Source organism: Ylistrum balloti, unplaced genomic scaffold (genome assembly GCF_031769215.1).
Source record: "Ylistrum balloti isolate Yb309-2 unplaced genomic scaffold, AGI_CSIRO_Ybal_v1 Utg369830, whole genome shotgun sequence".
Taxonomy (NCBI): Eukaryota; Metazoa; Mollusca; class Bivalvia; order Pectinida; family Pectinidae; genus Ylistrum; species Ylistrum balloti.
Window position 1 is genome coordinate 1,620,744 of NW_026781993.1, and position 16,722 is coordinate 1,637,465.

At 37.6% G+C, this 16,722-nt stretch overlaps 1 protein-coding gene across 1 annotated transcript in view; it reads left to right on the forward strand.

Annotated features, from left to right (window-relative positions):
* LOC132545135 (copper-transporting ATPase 1-like) overlaps window positions 1-16,722 on the forward strand; it is a 41,054-nt gene that overhangs the window by 8,109 nt on the left and 16,223 nt on the right. Inside the window, exons 2-10 of the mRNA XM_060208808.1 lie at window positions 1,128-1,253; window positions 7,392-8,478; window positions 10,303-10,539; window positions 10,634-10,797; window positions 11,620-11,781; window positions 13,123-13,202; window positions 14,727-15,195; window positions 15,584-15,724; window positions 16,475-16,583. Of these exons, the coding sequence (XP_060064791.1) occupies window positions 1,149-1,253; window positions 7,392-8,478; window positions 10,303-10,539; window positions 10,634-10,797; window positions 11,620-11,781; window positions 13,123-13,202; window positions 14,727-15,195; window positions 15,584-15,724; window positions 16,475-16,583 (2,554 nt within the window). The 5' untranslated portion in view covers window positions 1,128-1,148. The remainder of the gene's footprint in view (window positions 1-1,127; window positions 1,254-7,391; window positions 8,479-10,302; window positions 10,540-10,633; window positions 10,798-11,619; window positions 11,782-13,122; window positions 13,203-14,726; window positions 15,196-15,583; window positions 15,725-16,474; window positions 16,584-16,722) is intronic.

Genomic DNA, 16,722 nt, shown 5'->3' on the forward strand with positions numbered 1-16,722 from the left:
GTCACAATACATTGAACTCTCTACACCCAGCATAGGATGTCACAAAACACTTAACTCAGTACACCCATCATAGAAAGTCACAAAACACTTAACTCAGTACACCCATCATAAAAAGTCACAATACATTGAACTCTCTACACCCAACACAGGATGTCACAAAACACTTAACTCAGTACACCTATCATAGAAAGTCACAAACATTGAACTCTCTACATTGTCACAAAACACACTCAGTACACCCATCATAGAATGTCACAAAACACTTAAATCAGTACACCCATAAAAAGTCACAATACATTGAACTCTCTACACCCAACACAGGATGTCACAAAACACTTAACTCAGTACACCTATCATAGAAAGTCACAATACATTGAACTCTCTACACCCAACACAGGATGTCACAAAACACTTAACTCAGTACACCCATCATAGAAAGTCACAATACATTGAACTCTCTACACCCAACACAGGATGTCACAAAACACTTAACTCAGTACACCCATCATAGAAAGTCACAATACATTGAACTCTCTACACCCAGCATAGGATGTCACAAAACACTTAACTCAGTACACCCATCATAGAAAGTCACAATACATTGAACTCTCTACACCCAGCATAGGATGTCACAAAACACTTAACTCAGTACACCCATCATAGAAAGTCACAATACATTGAACTCTCTACACCCAGCATAGGATGTCACAAAACACTTAACTCAGTACACCCATCATAGAAAGTCACAATACATTGAACTCTCTACACCCAGCATAGGATGTCACAAAACACTTAACTCAGTACACCCATCATAGAATGTCACAATACATTGAACTGTCTACACCCAGCACAGGATGTTAAATACTCTGAATCCAGAACACAATATGGCAATATCATAATGTACTGAACTCAGTTCATCCATCACGGGACTTTGTTATATACATTATTTAATGGGCAGGTGATTGTAGTTGTAAATCAATCTAAACATCACATGCAAAAGGTTATTATGGTGCATATCTAAATTTTAATTTTGAAAAAGAAAGTGCAAAATTGATATGATTAACAGTGAATCAATGAGTTTAAAGTTTTCAGATTTAGAATTGATGAAAATTTATTTTGATTTTCAGAAGAAGATTTAGCATAAGAAAATGCAGAAAACTACAGTGATAGAAGTGGAGGGAATGACATGTGGGTCATGTGTGAGGAACATTGAGGAGACATTAGGACGAGATATTGGTGTCTACAGTATCCAGGTAAAACTGACTTGCCTGTAGGCATTGTATACTGCAACAAAAAAAGAAATGCACAATTTAATTATGCAATTACTAACCATACAATATTTTTTGGAAATTTGTGCAAAATTTTATATCAATGTGAAGGGACAAGTTTATTCTTTACGATACTGTAGAAGAAAAGTCTGTGTGTGTGATGTCTCTGTCACTGTTGTCATCAGTAGTTACTCAAATGTGTAGGCACCTCTTGCACGAATCTTTGCAGGGTTTCTCCTTTGCATTGAATTCATGAGAACATCAATTTGCCTTAAGGGAATGTTGTTTCATTCTTGTGTTGATGCTGTGATCAACTGGGCGCGGTTAGTTTGGGGGTTTTGACATTTCCTAATATGCCTGTCCAGCTCATCCCAAAGATGATTAATAGGAGACATGTCAGGGCTATGTGGGGGCCATTCCAGAGGCTGAACATTGTTTGCCATGAGAAAATCACAACAGACTCTGGCAACATGCGGTCGAACATGGTCTTGCTGGAAAATCAGGTTATGATGTCTGAGAAGTGGAAGGACATGTGGTTGGAATGGCATTGAGGTTTTGATCCAGGACCACTCCAGGGCATTTAACTCTATGGGATTAGCCTCCCCAAACCATTACTGAAACCCGAATCTGTCACATTCAACTACGCATGCATGATATATATGAGTGATACAGACAGAATCAAGACTCGTCAGTGAACATCACATGTCTCCACTGATGCATCCCAAACCTATTCGGGCCATGTCTGCACATCCAGTCATGACACACTTGCTGCCTCCATGGTGTCAGGTGGGCACACAATGATTCTCTCGGCATGCAAGCAGTCTCCACAGCAGTTTTAAATCTGTTGTGCTAGTGTGACAATCGAATCATCCTGTCTTGTTGTGCAGTTATTACATGCAGACGACTGCTCCTGGGATGATTGAAAACTAATCAAGTAGCATTGAAATGTGTATCAAGACAGTTAATTATACACAGGGCAACGCCAAACTGCCGTGTGACAGTAGATTGTTCATATGGATGACCTAGACTCACTTTCTTGTTCACAAGGGTCAAATTTGTTTAAATAATTTCTCAATAGCTAAAAGGCCCAGGATGCTGATATTAGGTCTGTGGCATGCTTGGAGTTAGGGATACCAAGTTTGTCTCTCTCAATGACCGTGACCCGCTTTCAAAGTCACAGGGTCAAATTTATAAAATGTTTAACAATTCATATCAATAACCAAAAGGTTTAGGGTGCTGATATTAGAACTGTAGCATGCTTCAAATTTGTGCTACCAGATTTGTCGATAAGAATGACCTTGACTTGCTTTTAAGGTCACAGATGTCAAATATGAAAAGAAACTTTAAAAGCCTCCATCTCAATAATCGAAAGGCCCAGGGTGGTGATATTGGGCCTATAGCATGCTAGGATATAGAAATACCAAGTTTTTTTAATACGAATGAACTTGACCAACTTTCAAGATCACAGGGGTCAAATATCTTTCAACAACTTCTTCTGAATAACCAGGTGCTGATATTAGGACTGTAGTATGCTAGGATGAATTGCTAACATGTTTGTGAATATAAATATCTAAACATGCCTTCAAATTCGTAGGTATCAAATGTGTTAAAAATACAAAATGACCTTCTAAATAACTAAAAGACCCAGGGTGCTGATATTACGCCTGTTGCATGCTTGGAGTTTGGCTATTAAATTTGTCAATATGAATGACCTTGACTTGCTTTCCAAGTCACATGGGTCAAATTTGTCAAAATCTTTAAACAACAACTTCTCCATAACCAAAAGATCCATGATACTGATATTGGGACTTTAACATGCTGAGATGAAGGGGTACTAAGTTTGTTAGGTCATCTGACCTGAAGGGTCAAAGATATCAGATATGTTAAAGTCTTTAAACAATTTCTTCTCAATAACCAAAAGACCCAGTTTTGTGATATTTGGCCTTTAGCATGAAACTACCAAGTTTTTTTAATATGAATGACCTTGGCCCACTTTGAAGGTCTTAGGGGTCAAATATGTTTAAATCTTCTTATCAACTACCAAAAGGTCCATGGAACTGATATTGGGCTTGTAGCTTGCTGGGATGAAGGGCTGCCAGGTTTGTTCACCCTGACCTGTCAAGGTTACAAGGGTTAAACGTGATGAAATACACAACTTCTCCATAACCAATTTAACACTATTTGCATCTATACAAATGAATCAGTCATTTCACCCTGCTTCAGAGATTATTTAATTATGTTGAATTTTGTATTAAAATTCTGTCTTGTATTCTGAAACGTTTATGCACTTGTAAATATCTGGTTTTGTGTATGCAAATATCATCATAACATTTCCATATCACATAGGGCCAGTCAAAACAAGTATGTGACGTAGACATTCGTATTGAAAAAGTAAAGGAATCTCAATGCTCTCAAAATCCTTCAAGTCATCTAGTTTATAAGCTTTAACTGCTGAATTGACACTGGGATTTATATATATTAGCCCTCTGCCATCTCTTGTTAAATATATACTGGATATCCGAGTAATTCTCTTGTTTATGTAATGAGAATTGACACACTTACACGTGTAGAACGGAGTACACATGTCAGGTACATACATAAATAACTCTGTCACAAAACAATTTCTTACTTCCAAAACTAATGAGCCGTAATTATAAAATGTCTTTAACACTTGTCTAATCATATTCCATATACCGGTATGTTATACATTAAAATGTTGATTCATAACAGCAACAGCTGTTCTTACCACGATCATGTATTGAGAAATGTACATATAATGCTTAAATGATTATCGCTGACTCCTTTAATGTGGATTTTCTACTAATGTGATTTTATTTGAAAGTTTTGTTTGCTCTTTGTATATTGATATATAAGTTGTAAGTTAAAGTAATTTATCTTTCTATCAAGGGTATCGCACAAAAATAGGATCATATGGAAATGTCTGTTTTCTACACTACTGTTTACATATTAGACAAAGTCAGTCGAGGTAATACTTAAATGTCACATGTAACACATGACAGGTCACCTCATTAAATTTCTCACTCATGCATAACAAGTAATTTTCCCTAAAAACAGGTATCAGGATATATTTGGGCAACATGATCTATGATGTATCAGAATTTAACGAATATCGTGGCCAAAATGCTTAATTGGAATGTTTCCTTGGTCAGAGTATATATACACCCATAAGTGGAGTATTTCCCTTTGGTCAGGTCATACCTTATACCCTTAATTTGAATATTTCCCTGATCAGGTCATAACATACACCTTTACTTGGAATATTTGCCTTATCCGGTCACACTTACACCCTTAATTGGAGTATTTCCTTGGTCAGAGCCTACCAAATTCCTTAAACATGCCTAGAGTATTTAATTTCCTTGGTAAGGTCAACTTTATCAATGTGTACATCCAGCAGAGCCGATGTGACCTGAAATAGTTGTGTTGGTGGGCTGAACTTACAGATGTAACAGAGTCAATATCAAGTCATCACTGATTGTAACATTAGCAAATCTTCCCTTTTCCTTTAATATCTATAGATTACCATTGATAATTCCATTATGGAGTGACTTACCATGATGTTTCATTTCAATTTCCTTTTCAAAAGTTTAAAAGCAGTGTATACTTTGTTGCACTCTTAAAGAAGACTAGATCTCAGTCAACCACTTATAAATATCCTATTTATGCTGTCCAGTACACTTGTGTTTGAAGACAATTTTATTTGCCCATGTCTAGTGTACAGGCCTCCGGGCACAGATGTGACGAGCCTCCAGGATGTAATTACTTGATCTGTCAGCTATTTCATATCCTAGTTAACACTTGTTCAGGATTGTGATGTATAGGTCTACGTCACTACAGCCTTGTTTGTCTGCGTGTCGTTTTCACCGGATCTGTTGATATTACAGGAAAGCTTCTGTGTATTTATAACTTCTGATATTTTCTCTCGTGATCATGGACATTTAAATTCTTTACTTGTAGATACACACGACAGCAGTGCTTTAAGATTATTAAGAGATATTTAATGGTAGCTGAGAGCCAGAGTCTTACCTGGCTGTGGAAGTATTGGCTAGTAGTGATCATTTCTGTATGTGTGTGGATTGGGAGCCCCTAAGGGGCTAGTGATGTACATCATTTCCTTGTGTCTGTTGATTGCAGGGACTCCCTAAGGGGCTGTCTCTCCAGTGTAATATACCTGTACTTTTGGATTTTGATTTGTACATTATATTCAAAAGTGAAAATGTCATTCTTAAACCAGGGAAAGTACACTAAACTTGATGTAAGTATTCTGGTAAGGTACACTACATTTATAATGATTGTTAGTCATTTTTCTCTTACATACATATTAATGGATCATTTTCATGTGTAAGATTTTTTTTTTATCTGAAGACGCTCTTTCCAGTCATTACTTTAGTCACCAGAATGTTTGTGATTTTACTGAAATGGAAGGGTCGACTAGATATATCAATTAACTTTGTTGAATTTCATTGCACTCCACATTCCTAGTGTACTAAAAATGAGATTTTACTCACCTGCTCCCCAGTACTACAACTGTGTTGAAACATGATAGCTATTACTCAATCCCTCCACAGTCCTAGTGTACTGAAATGTGATTGTTCTCACCCCTCCACAGTAATAGTGTACTGAAATGTGATTGTTCTCACCCTCTCTACAGTCCTAGTGTACTGAAATGTGATTGTTCTCACCCTCTCTACAGTCCTAGAGTACTGAAATGTGATTGTTCTCACCCCTCCATTGTCCTAGTGTACTTAAATGTGATTGTTCTCACCCTCTCTACAGTCCTAGAGTACTGAAATGTGATTGTTCTCACCCCTCCATTGTCCTAGTGTACTGAAATGTGATTGTTCTCACCCCTCCATTGTCCTAGAGCACTGAAATGTGATTGTTCTCACCCCTCCATTGTCCTAGTGTACTTAAATGTGATTGTTCTCACCCTCTCTACAGTCCTACTGTACTGAAATGTGATTGTTCTCACCTCTCCATTGTCCTAGTGTACTGAAATGTGATTGTTCTCACCCCCTCCACAGTCCTAGAGTACTGAAATGTGATTGTTCTCACCCCTCCATTGTCCTAGTGTACTGAAATGTGATTGTTCTCACCCCCTCCACAGTCCTAGAGTACTGAAATGTGATTGTTCTCACCCCTCCATTGTCCTAGTGTACTGAAATGTAATTGTTCTCATTGTTCTCCCCTACAGTCCTAGTGTACAGTCCTAGAGTGTACTGAAATGTGATTGTTCTCACCCCTCCATTGTCCTAGTGTACTGAAATGTGATTGTTCTCACCCCCTCCACAGTCCTAGTGTACTGAAATGTGATTGTTCTCACCCCTCCACAGTCCTAGTGTACTGAAATGTGATTGTTCTCACCTCTCCATTGTCCTAGTGTACTGAAATATGATTGTTCTCACCCCCTCCACAGTCCTAGTGTACTGAAATGTGATTGTTCTCACCCCTTCCACAGTCCTAGTGTACTGAAATGTGATTGTTCTCACCCCCTCCACAGTCCTAGTGTACTGAAATGTGATTGTTCTTACCCCTTCCACAGTCCTAGTGTACTGAAATGAGATTGTTCTCACCCTCTCTACAGTTCTGAAGTACTGAAATGTGATTATTCTCACCCCCTCCATGGTCCTGGTGTACTGAAATGTGATTCTCACCCCCTCCACAGTTCTACTGTACTGAAATGTGATTGTTCTCACCCCCTCCATGGTCCTGGTGTACTGAAATGTGATTCTCACCCCCTCCACAGTCCTACTGTACTGAAATGTGATTGTTCCCACCCCCTCCATGGTCCTGGTGTACTGAAATATGATTGTACTTGTCCCTTCAATAGTCCATGTCTACTGAAATGTGATAGTACTCCCCCTTCTCCAAAGTCCTAGTGTACGAAAATGTGAACGGGCTAGTCCTCTCCAAAATCCTAGTAAGATAAATCATTACTGTGGATAGATTTAGTGTCATCACCCTGACATCTTAAAGGATCCCATTTAGATTAATCATTAATGTAGATATATGTAGTGTCACCCCCTACCCTAAAAATATGGTCTGGGTTCAGCTCTAAAGTTGATAGTGAGTGATGATTATTGTCTGATATTTGTGTTGTTACAGGTGATCCTGGAGAACAAAGAGGCTACCATTAAGTACAGCCCAACAGAAACCTCTCCTCCTATCCTTGCTGAAAACATTGAAAATATGGGTTTCCCTTCAAAAGTCAAATCCGTGCATCCAGCCAGCACTGACCAAGCCACCAGGGAAGAAGCACTTATAAGCATCAAAGGAATGACTTGTATGTCCTGTGTTAGGAATATTGAAGGTCGTGTGAAGGATATTGATGGAGTTGAGTCCATATCAGTACTGTTAGACAAGAATCAGGGAAAGGTTTGTTTTGACCCAACGATGATATCTGGGGAGAAGATCGCAGCCATCATAGATGATATGGGGTTTGAGGCATGCTTGGATACTGCTGGCAATTTGGCTGCCAAGATACAAGTGGAGGGAATGACATGCCAGTCGTGTGTGAAGAACATTGAAACCAACCTCTCAAAGCAAGCTGGCATCAAGGAAATCAAAGTCTCGCTGGCTGACAAGGAAGCTTTCATCATTTATGATCCCAAAGTTACCAATCCTCTCACTCTTGCAAGCCACATAGATAATCTGGGGTTTGAGGCATCACTGCCAAGAGGAAAAGAATCATCATTGGAGGCTGAATTTGATAGGCTTGCTAACAGAGGTAGATCTGGGGGACCAAGCAGATGCACTATCTCAATTAAGGGGATGACCTGTAACTCATGTGTAAAAAACATTGAAGGCAACATCTCTGATAAACTGGGCATATTGAAAATAAATGTGGTGTTAGAGAAAGAAATCGGCCTCATAGAATTTGACCCAGGGGTGACCAGTGCTGATAAGATAGCTGACATGATTGATGACATGGGGTTTGAAGCAAAGGTAGTAGATGGGGATGATGGAGGCTCAAGACCAGAGACTGCCTCTACAGTCATCAGCATTCATGGCATGACATGTAACTCGTGCGTAAAGACCATTGAGGATACACTTGGGAAGAATTCTGGTGTTAAGATGATCAGTGTGTCTTTATCTGACCAGACTGGGAAGATAGACTACTACCCAAACAGAATCACTCCACAGATGTTATGTGATGTTATTGAGGACATGGGTTTTGATGCCTTTCTCCCAGGTACGCAAATGTTTTTGTTTTTTTCAACCAAAAAACACTCACTAAGCTTAGTATATTCATTTATATTTAGTACTACACTGTTGACCAATGAAAGGTTTAGTATTATACTGTGTTGACCAATCAAAGGTTTGGTATGATTCTGTGTTGACCAATCAAAGGCTTGGCATTATACTGTGTTGACCAATCAAAGGTTTGGTATGATACTGTGCTGACCAATGAAAGGTTTGGTATTATACTGTGTTGACCAATGAAAGGTTTGGTATCAGACTATGTTGACCAGTGAATGGTTTGGTCAGGTTAACAGCGTAATGCCAAACCCTTCACTGGTCAACACCGTGTAATATAAAAAATTTTCACTAGTCAACAAAATGGTTATGAAAGTTTGAGACACAAAGTATTATACTACATACTTAACAGACTAAGTGTTTATAATAGTATTCGGATTGAGATTTGCTTCAATCACGAACTAGCATTGTCCTGGTTTGTAGAGGATTCTTTGAGGCATAACAAAATAGTGAAAATAAAATCAGACAAATGTCCATTGTGTGGAGTGCACTAGCACTGATGTACATACCGGGTAGTGTACGCGATGATACGGAATCAACCAACGTTTTCGGCTGCACTATTAATGCTTTGTACACTGATGTCGAGAATAGTGTGACGAGATGGTAAACAGATTATAGACCAAAAACATAATCCTAATGGTAATTCTGCCCCGCCCCGCCCCTCCCCTCACCTTTAAACAATTTTTTCTCATGAACGAAAAGGCTGACAGGCATGGGATTTGGCTAGTAGATATATACCAGGTGAGAGTTACAAGTCCATTGTGCGACTTGTATGACTGTATATATAACATCATCATCTCAGGATTAATATTTCTTGTCACACAATGTATGCTCAAACCTGGTAATCATGATATAATTGAATAAACTGTTTTTTCATGTCCTGCTGTCACATTGTGCATGTGCCAGCTGACATTACAATGTGTTGCAAGTGACCGGCATGTGGAGCACAAAATGTAGGCAAATGATATAGTCAAAAGGTAATAGTCTTTCACTACACCTTTTGATAAGATAAATGTACAAAGACTATCATTATTGTGATGAGAAAGGAACTATATAAAAATATGACTTACAGACATGCTTCATAAATACCAATGAGGCCAATTTTATACAACAAATCTGTAGTCAGACTCTGCATACCACTATGTCAAAGCTAACTTCTGCTAATACACAATGTTTCACCCAGGCCACTGCCTTTACCATTTGATAAATTCCCGTCTTGTTACTTACCATAACGTTTTTAAACACTTTGTCCTGATTTGGTACATCAGCTCTGTTTGTTTGCATTAATATCTATAGTAATAATTTCATTTATTTTTGTTGTTCACAAGTAAATGGTTGAATCCTGTGTTAGTTTTGGGTACCAGATTTATATTCCAGACAATCAATAGCCTCACTGAATGTTTGATCTTCCAACAGGGGAAAAATAATGAAAAATCCTATAGCTACCTAATGTGCGTACTTTGGACCTTTTCATTTTTTAAGAAAAAAAAAAATGTGCACTTTATGCTTAGGTTTTTAGGGAAGCAAAACAAAACATATCAAGATCCCTCTGGAATCTCATGTTCTCTTGTAGATGTATTTACTTGAAGATGATGGCTGCATGAAGAGGTTATCCTAAAATCTTCAATGCTATAAATTGGGAAACAGCAAGTTTTCTTTTTAAGACATTGATTGTGTCCATGTTAATTAAGTTGGAATTCAACCAAAATAGTTTGTATGATTTTAGTTTCATTTTAAGAGATTTTCTAAATATTATTAGGAAGTTCCAGGGACCCTAACAAGTTACCCGAGGTAGCGGTGACCAAGTCATCAAGTGCTGTATCTGAAGCGAGTCGCAATGTTTGTGAATCTGTGAAGATTGGCACAAATGCTGTTCATTACAAGCGTGGACAGGAAGATGAGGATGGCGAGTATGAAAAATGTTTTCTACGAGTGACTGGGATGACTTGTGCCTCCTGTGTTAACACTATAGAGAAAAATCTTGGAAAGAAGGAAGGTAAGGATCTAACTTTTAAAAGAAAAAGATTCCAGTCAAAAGTTTTCTTTAAATTACATACAGTGCTGTAATGATATCTGTCTGTCTTGTCTAGGGATCGGTTCCGTATTGGTAGCCCTGATGGCCCAGAAAGCTGAAGTGAAATATGACCCTGCCTACATTCTCCCATCACAAATCGAAAATGCCATTAACAATATGGGCTTCCACGCCACTGTACTGGAGAACGAGACAGCAGGACAGGGTGTCGTGGAATTGCTGGTGAGTGGTGTGTCTCTTTAAGTGTTTTGTCCATGATTCTGGTTTTTGTTCAGTTCCCCTATATCATTATCTAAATGACACTACCATCAAGACTCTGCCGCTCAAATATTTCCAGATTCCTGTTTTAAGGCAGTCGAAAGTACTTCTTACGCATGACTGAAATATTTAATGAGGTAACCAGTCAGGTTGTACATGTGACTTCAAAGTAGTACTTTGACTGTTTGTTATGTAAACAGTAGTGTAGATGGCAGACACTTATCATGTGATCTCATTTTTAGGTCATCTTATCCAAAGGTTCATGATGACCAATAGCCATCAAGCTTTGTTCGTCATTGTGTGGCGTCTTTGTCTGGCAGTTGTAAACTTTTTTCTTTAAAACCCAATTTCTCTTTCATACCTGGATAGATTTCAATCAAATTTGGTCAGATGCATCATTGGGTTAGGGTAATCATTTGTTAAAATCAAAATTTTGATTCGACCCTTAGGGATGGAGGGACGGGACCCCAAAGGGGGAGGTGCTGAAATTAGATTGTAGATTTAAAACCCTATTCTTCCTTTCCGCCTGGGTGGATTTCAACAAACAGTCTATATAGACCAGACCTATCTATATAGATCAGACCTATACCTAGATCACACAGTTTATATAGACAGTCCAATAGTATTGTTTACCTTGTTATGTAATGCTATGATTGATGTTTTTTCTACTGTGGATTAGTTTGCTATATCATGTATAAACATGATAAACATTAGGTTTCAATGTTTCAATAAAGACTGAGTTTTAGGAGGGAGAAATGGTGGTGAAATGGTGATTTGTTTCTCTAGATCAATGGGATGACCTGCTCCTCATGTGTTCACCTTATTGAGTCCTCACTGATGAAGAAGCCAGGAATTCAGGCCGCCTCCGTAGCTCTGGCTACATGTAAAGGACGATTTGAATACGAGCCTGAAGTGACTGGAGCACGACAGATTATTGACATTATTAGGGTAAGTCTGGCATAAAATCATTTTACTAGTCCCAGGCATTTGGTTTAACTGACTGGTTTACAAGTTTAGGCAGTATAAAGAGATTTCAAAAGTACATAAGGTTAACAAAACCTTTTAATGCAAATTTAGAATTAGATACAAGAGGTCTTACTAAGTGTGTTATATGTTTTGGATAGTATAAAGACATGTCACCAAGTTTGTTATATGTTTGGAGAGTATGAAGTCGTAGTGAGAGTGTTGTATGTTTGGAGAGTATATTGAAGTCTTATTGAGTGTGTTATATGTTTAGAGAGTATAAAGACATGTCACCAAGTTTGTTATATGTTTGGAGAGTATATTGAAGTCGTAATGAGTGTGTTATATGTTTGGAGAGTATATTGAAGTCGTAGTGAGTGTGTTATGTGTTTGGATAGTATATTGAAGTCTTAGTGAGTGTGTTATATGTTTTGGATAGTATAAAGACATGTCACCAAGTTTGTTATATGTTTGGAGAGTATATTGAAGTCGTAGTGAGTGTGTTATATGTTTGGAGAGTATATTGAAGTCTTAGTGAGTGTGTTATATGTTTAGAGAGTATAAAGACATGTCACCAAGTTTGTTATATGTTTGGAGAGTATATTGAAGTCTTATTGAGTGTGTTATATGTTTAGAGAGTATATTGAAGTCTTAGTGAGAGTGTTGTATGTTTAGAGAGTATAAAGACATGTCACCAAGTGTGTTATATGTTTGGAGAGTATATTGAAGTCTTAGTGAGAGTGTTGTATGTTTAGAGAGTATAAAGACATGTCACCAAGTGTGTTATATGTTTGGAGAGTATATTGATGTCTTACTGAGTGTGATACATGTTTAGAGAGTATATATTGATGTCTTACTGAGTGTGATACATGTTTAGAGAGTATAAAGATATGTTACTAAGTATGTTATATGTTCGGAGAGTATAAAATATCTTACTAAATGTGATAAGCATGGACAACACAAGGAAAAAGTTTCATACCATGAAATAGAAAATCTTTAATGAATTTTTTTATTCAATTTAAGTTGATGAATCAAGTAGCTCCTTTTGTCAGTGGCCCTAAGTCCATTTGTGGACCAATCATCCGATTCTTGTTTTTTCTTAATCTTCTGGAGATTCATGAAGTAAAAAACATGCTATCTCCAAAATATGTCTTCATCACGAAAGTTATTACTTACTATTGTGTCACTAGGAGCTAGGTTTCTGTTCTGACTTGTACACAGACAGTGATTAAGTTTTGACTTACTACTGTGTCACTAGGAGCTAGGTTTCTGTTCTGACTTGTACACAGACAGTGATTAAGTTATGACTTACTACTGTGTCACTAGGAGCTGGGCTTTGAGGCTGACTTGTACACAGATGATGATAAAAGTGCATCAAGATATGATCACAGAAATGAAATCAAGAGGTAAGTAATAACAGATGTTGTGAGAAGAACTGAAATTTCTTGGTTTAAATCAACTTTATTTATATTTTATTACAATTGCAAAACAAGTTATTTAACTGTAATTATATCAATCGCCCTTGTTGGCACGGGTGGAAGCATATGAGGGGTCTTACTGTGGGAGGAAACCAGAGTATGCTGGGATAATCGACGTGATGAACCAGGTGACCCCATTACATTTCATGTCTGTTTGGGCATATAAGTGATAGGCAAGTGCATAAGCACTGTGCCACCCACCAAGTCAAAAAGTTGCCTCATGCAAATGACTGACATAGTTTCAAGGTTATGATGGTCAAATATATTAAAAACCTTCAATACCTTCAAGGTTAGGTTTTGCTAGCATCTTGCTGTGATTGATTTCTAAGAAGTCTTTTTAAAGAAATAGATATCAAATATTTTAAGAAAATTTTTTTAAATCTGATTATTTATTTTTACAGAAATCCAGTTTTTAAGGTCACAGGGGTCAAATATGTTTAAATCATTTGAATGCCTTCTCATTAATCAAAAGGCCAAGGTTGCTGATATAGGGCCTTTGGCATGATTGAATGAAGGGCTACTGAGTTTGTTAATATAAATGACCATGTCATGCTTTCAAGGTCACAGGTGTCAAATTTGTCAAAACATTTAAACAGCTTCCCCTCATGAACTAAAAGGCCTAGAGGCATGATATTTAGCGGGTATGTTCCTAAGATGAAGCCCAACAAAGTTATCAAATATGTTTAAATCTTGAAAAAGTTTCTTATCAATAACCTAAAGGTCTAGGGTGCTAATATTAGGCCTGTAGCATGCTTGGAACTAGTGTTACCAAGTTTGTTAATAGAAATTACCTTGACCCAATAAGAAGGTCACAGCGGTGTAAAATATGTTGAAATATTTAAATAATGTCTTCTTAATTACCAAAAGGTCGATGGTCCTGATTTTGGCCTTTAAGATCTACCAAGTTTGTTAACCTTGACCTACTTACAAGGTCACAGGGGTCAAATGTATCGAAATGCATGAGCAACTTCTTCTCAAAAACCAAAATGCCAAGGGTCTTGATATTTAGCCTGCAGCATGCTTTTTCAACAAGGAATTTGTCTGGAGTAATGGCATTTATATAGTACATGTATAAAGAATATTATTTCAAGTTTGCAGGAAATGTCTTTATGAACCAACCAATGTCTTCTGTATTGGCTGTAGTGTAGATGAGCAATTTATCTTATATATTTTCATATATATGTCTTTATAGTCAGATGACCCTTCAGGCCCATGGACCTCTTGTTTATATCATGGTTTCAGTATTGATATTTCTTGTTGTATACTGTTATACTGTTGTCCTAAAACTAAGACAGCTGTGTGACCTCATACAGATTCACACACTGGTTTGTAAAGAAATGTCAAACTTTTGTTTGTGATAGATTGCTAACATACCTTTGGAAGGTTTCCAAATTCTTGTTATTCTAGATGGTTGATATGGTTAACTGTAGGAAAATGTCCTTTTTCTTACAGATGGCGGACATCATTTTTCTGGTCCCTGATATTTGGAGTACCGTCTATGGTGATTATGATGTACTTCATGTTTGCCAAGCCAGCCTCTACAGAAGACAATGACATTGTAAACATTACAGACAATATGACAACCACACCCATGCCCCACTCCGCCATGAAAGGTAACCATATCATGCTGACCGCTGGTCTCTCACTGGACAACCTCCTTATGTTTATTTTGGCCACACCGGTTCAGTTTTTTGGAGGCCGGATATTTTACATACAGGCGTTCAAGGCTGTCAAACATCGCGCAGCCAACATGGATGTGTTGGTTGTCCTGGCAACCACTATATCCTATGTGTACTCCATCGCTGTAGTAGTGGCTGCAATGATTTTACAAGAGGAAGTGTCACCTGTGACCTTTTTTGAGACTACTCCGATGTTGATGGTCTTCATCTCTCTAGGAAGATGGTTGGAGCATGTTGCCAAGGTATACAATAGAAAAATCAGCATGTTAATATTTCAGCCCCATACCACACCCCAAACTTCCATTCACACCTTGCCGGGGATCAAATATGGTTTATTCCAGAAGGATTCAACTTGAATAGATTTCTAAAAATCTTCTGAAAAGATCCAGATATTTATAATCCAAAATTGATTTTCAACCTTCTTGATTTTAACACTTTAAGTGCTTTTAGCATCACTGAGATAATCCTAGAGGTAAGTGCTTTTAGCATCACTGAGATAATCCTCGAGGTACAGCTACATGGTGCAGGTTAATTCACTAATTTGGTGTAATATATAGTTTAAATGTTATAAAGTAACATGGATCCTAACATATGGTTAAAGATGAGTAAGAGCTTTGTTTTACTGTGTAGGGTAAAACATCAGAGGCCTTAGCGAAGCTGATGTCCCTTCAGGCAGTGGAGGCATGTCTGGTGGAGACAGACAAAGAAGGAAACATCATCAATGAGAAGACAATTAGTGTGGACCTGGTGCAGAGAGGGGACATCCTAAAGGTAAAATATCTGTGGATCAGAATAGATAGAGAGAGGACATTCTAAAGGTAAAATATCTGTGGATCAGAATAGATAGAGAGGGGACATTCTAAAGGTAAAATATCTGTGGATCAGAATAGATAGAGAGAGGACATTCTAAAGGTAAAATATCTGTGGATCAGAATAGATAGAGAGGGGACATTCTAAAGGTAAAATATATCAGAATAGATAGAGAGGGGACATTCTAAAGGTAAAATATCTGTGGATCAGAGATAGAGAGAGGACATTCTAAAGGTAAAATATCTGTGGATCAGAATAGATAGAGAGGGGACATTCTAAAGGTAAAATATCTGTGGATCAGAATAGATAGAGAGGGGACATTCTAAAGGTAAAATATCTGTGGATCAGAATAGATAGAGAGGGGACATTCTAACGGTAAAATATCTGTGGATCAGAATAGATAGAGAGGGGACATTCTAAAGGTAAAATATCTGTGGATCAGAATAGATAGAGAGAGGACATTCTAAAGGTAAAATATCTGTGGATCAGAATAGATAGAGAGAGGACATTCTAAAAGTAAAATATCTATGTATCAGAGTAAACAGAGGGGATGTCCTTAAAGTAAAATATCTGTGGATCAGAATAAACAGAAAGTTGACATCCTAAAGGTAAAGTACATATGGATCAGAATAGTATAGATGTATTAGATAAAGACGGAAATTACACATGTATTTAGAAAGGGGTCTGAAATGTTCAGATTTTTGTTTGAAGGTTTTGCCTGGAGAGAAAATCCCAGTTGATGGTAAAGTTCTGGAAGGAACTTCAACCTGCGATGAGTCACTAATAACAGGAGAATCAATGCCTGTCATCAAAACAGCAGGTATGGAAATTCATTTACACAAGAAATGCTCAAATCATCTATGTATCAAAGTCTCATGGTGACATATTCTAATACCCTTCTTCCTGCATCATGTGTCTGTAAATAATTTAACTCTTTTGACTTCTCAAAAACCCCTGAT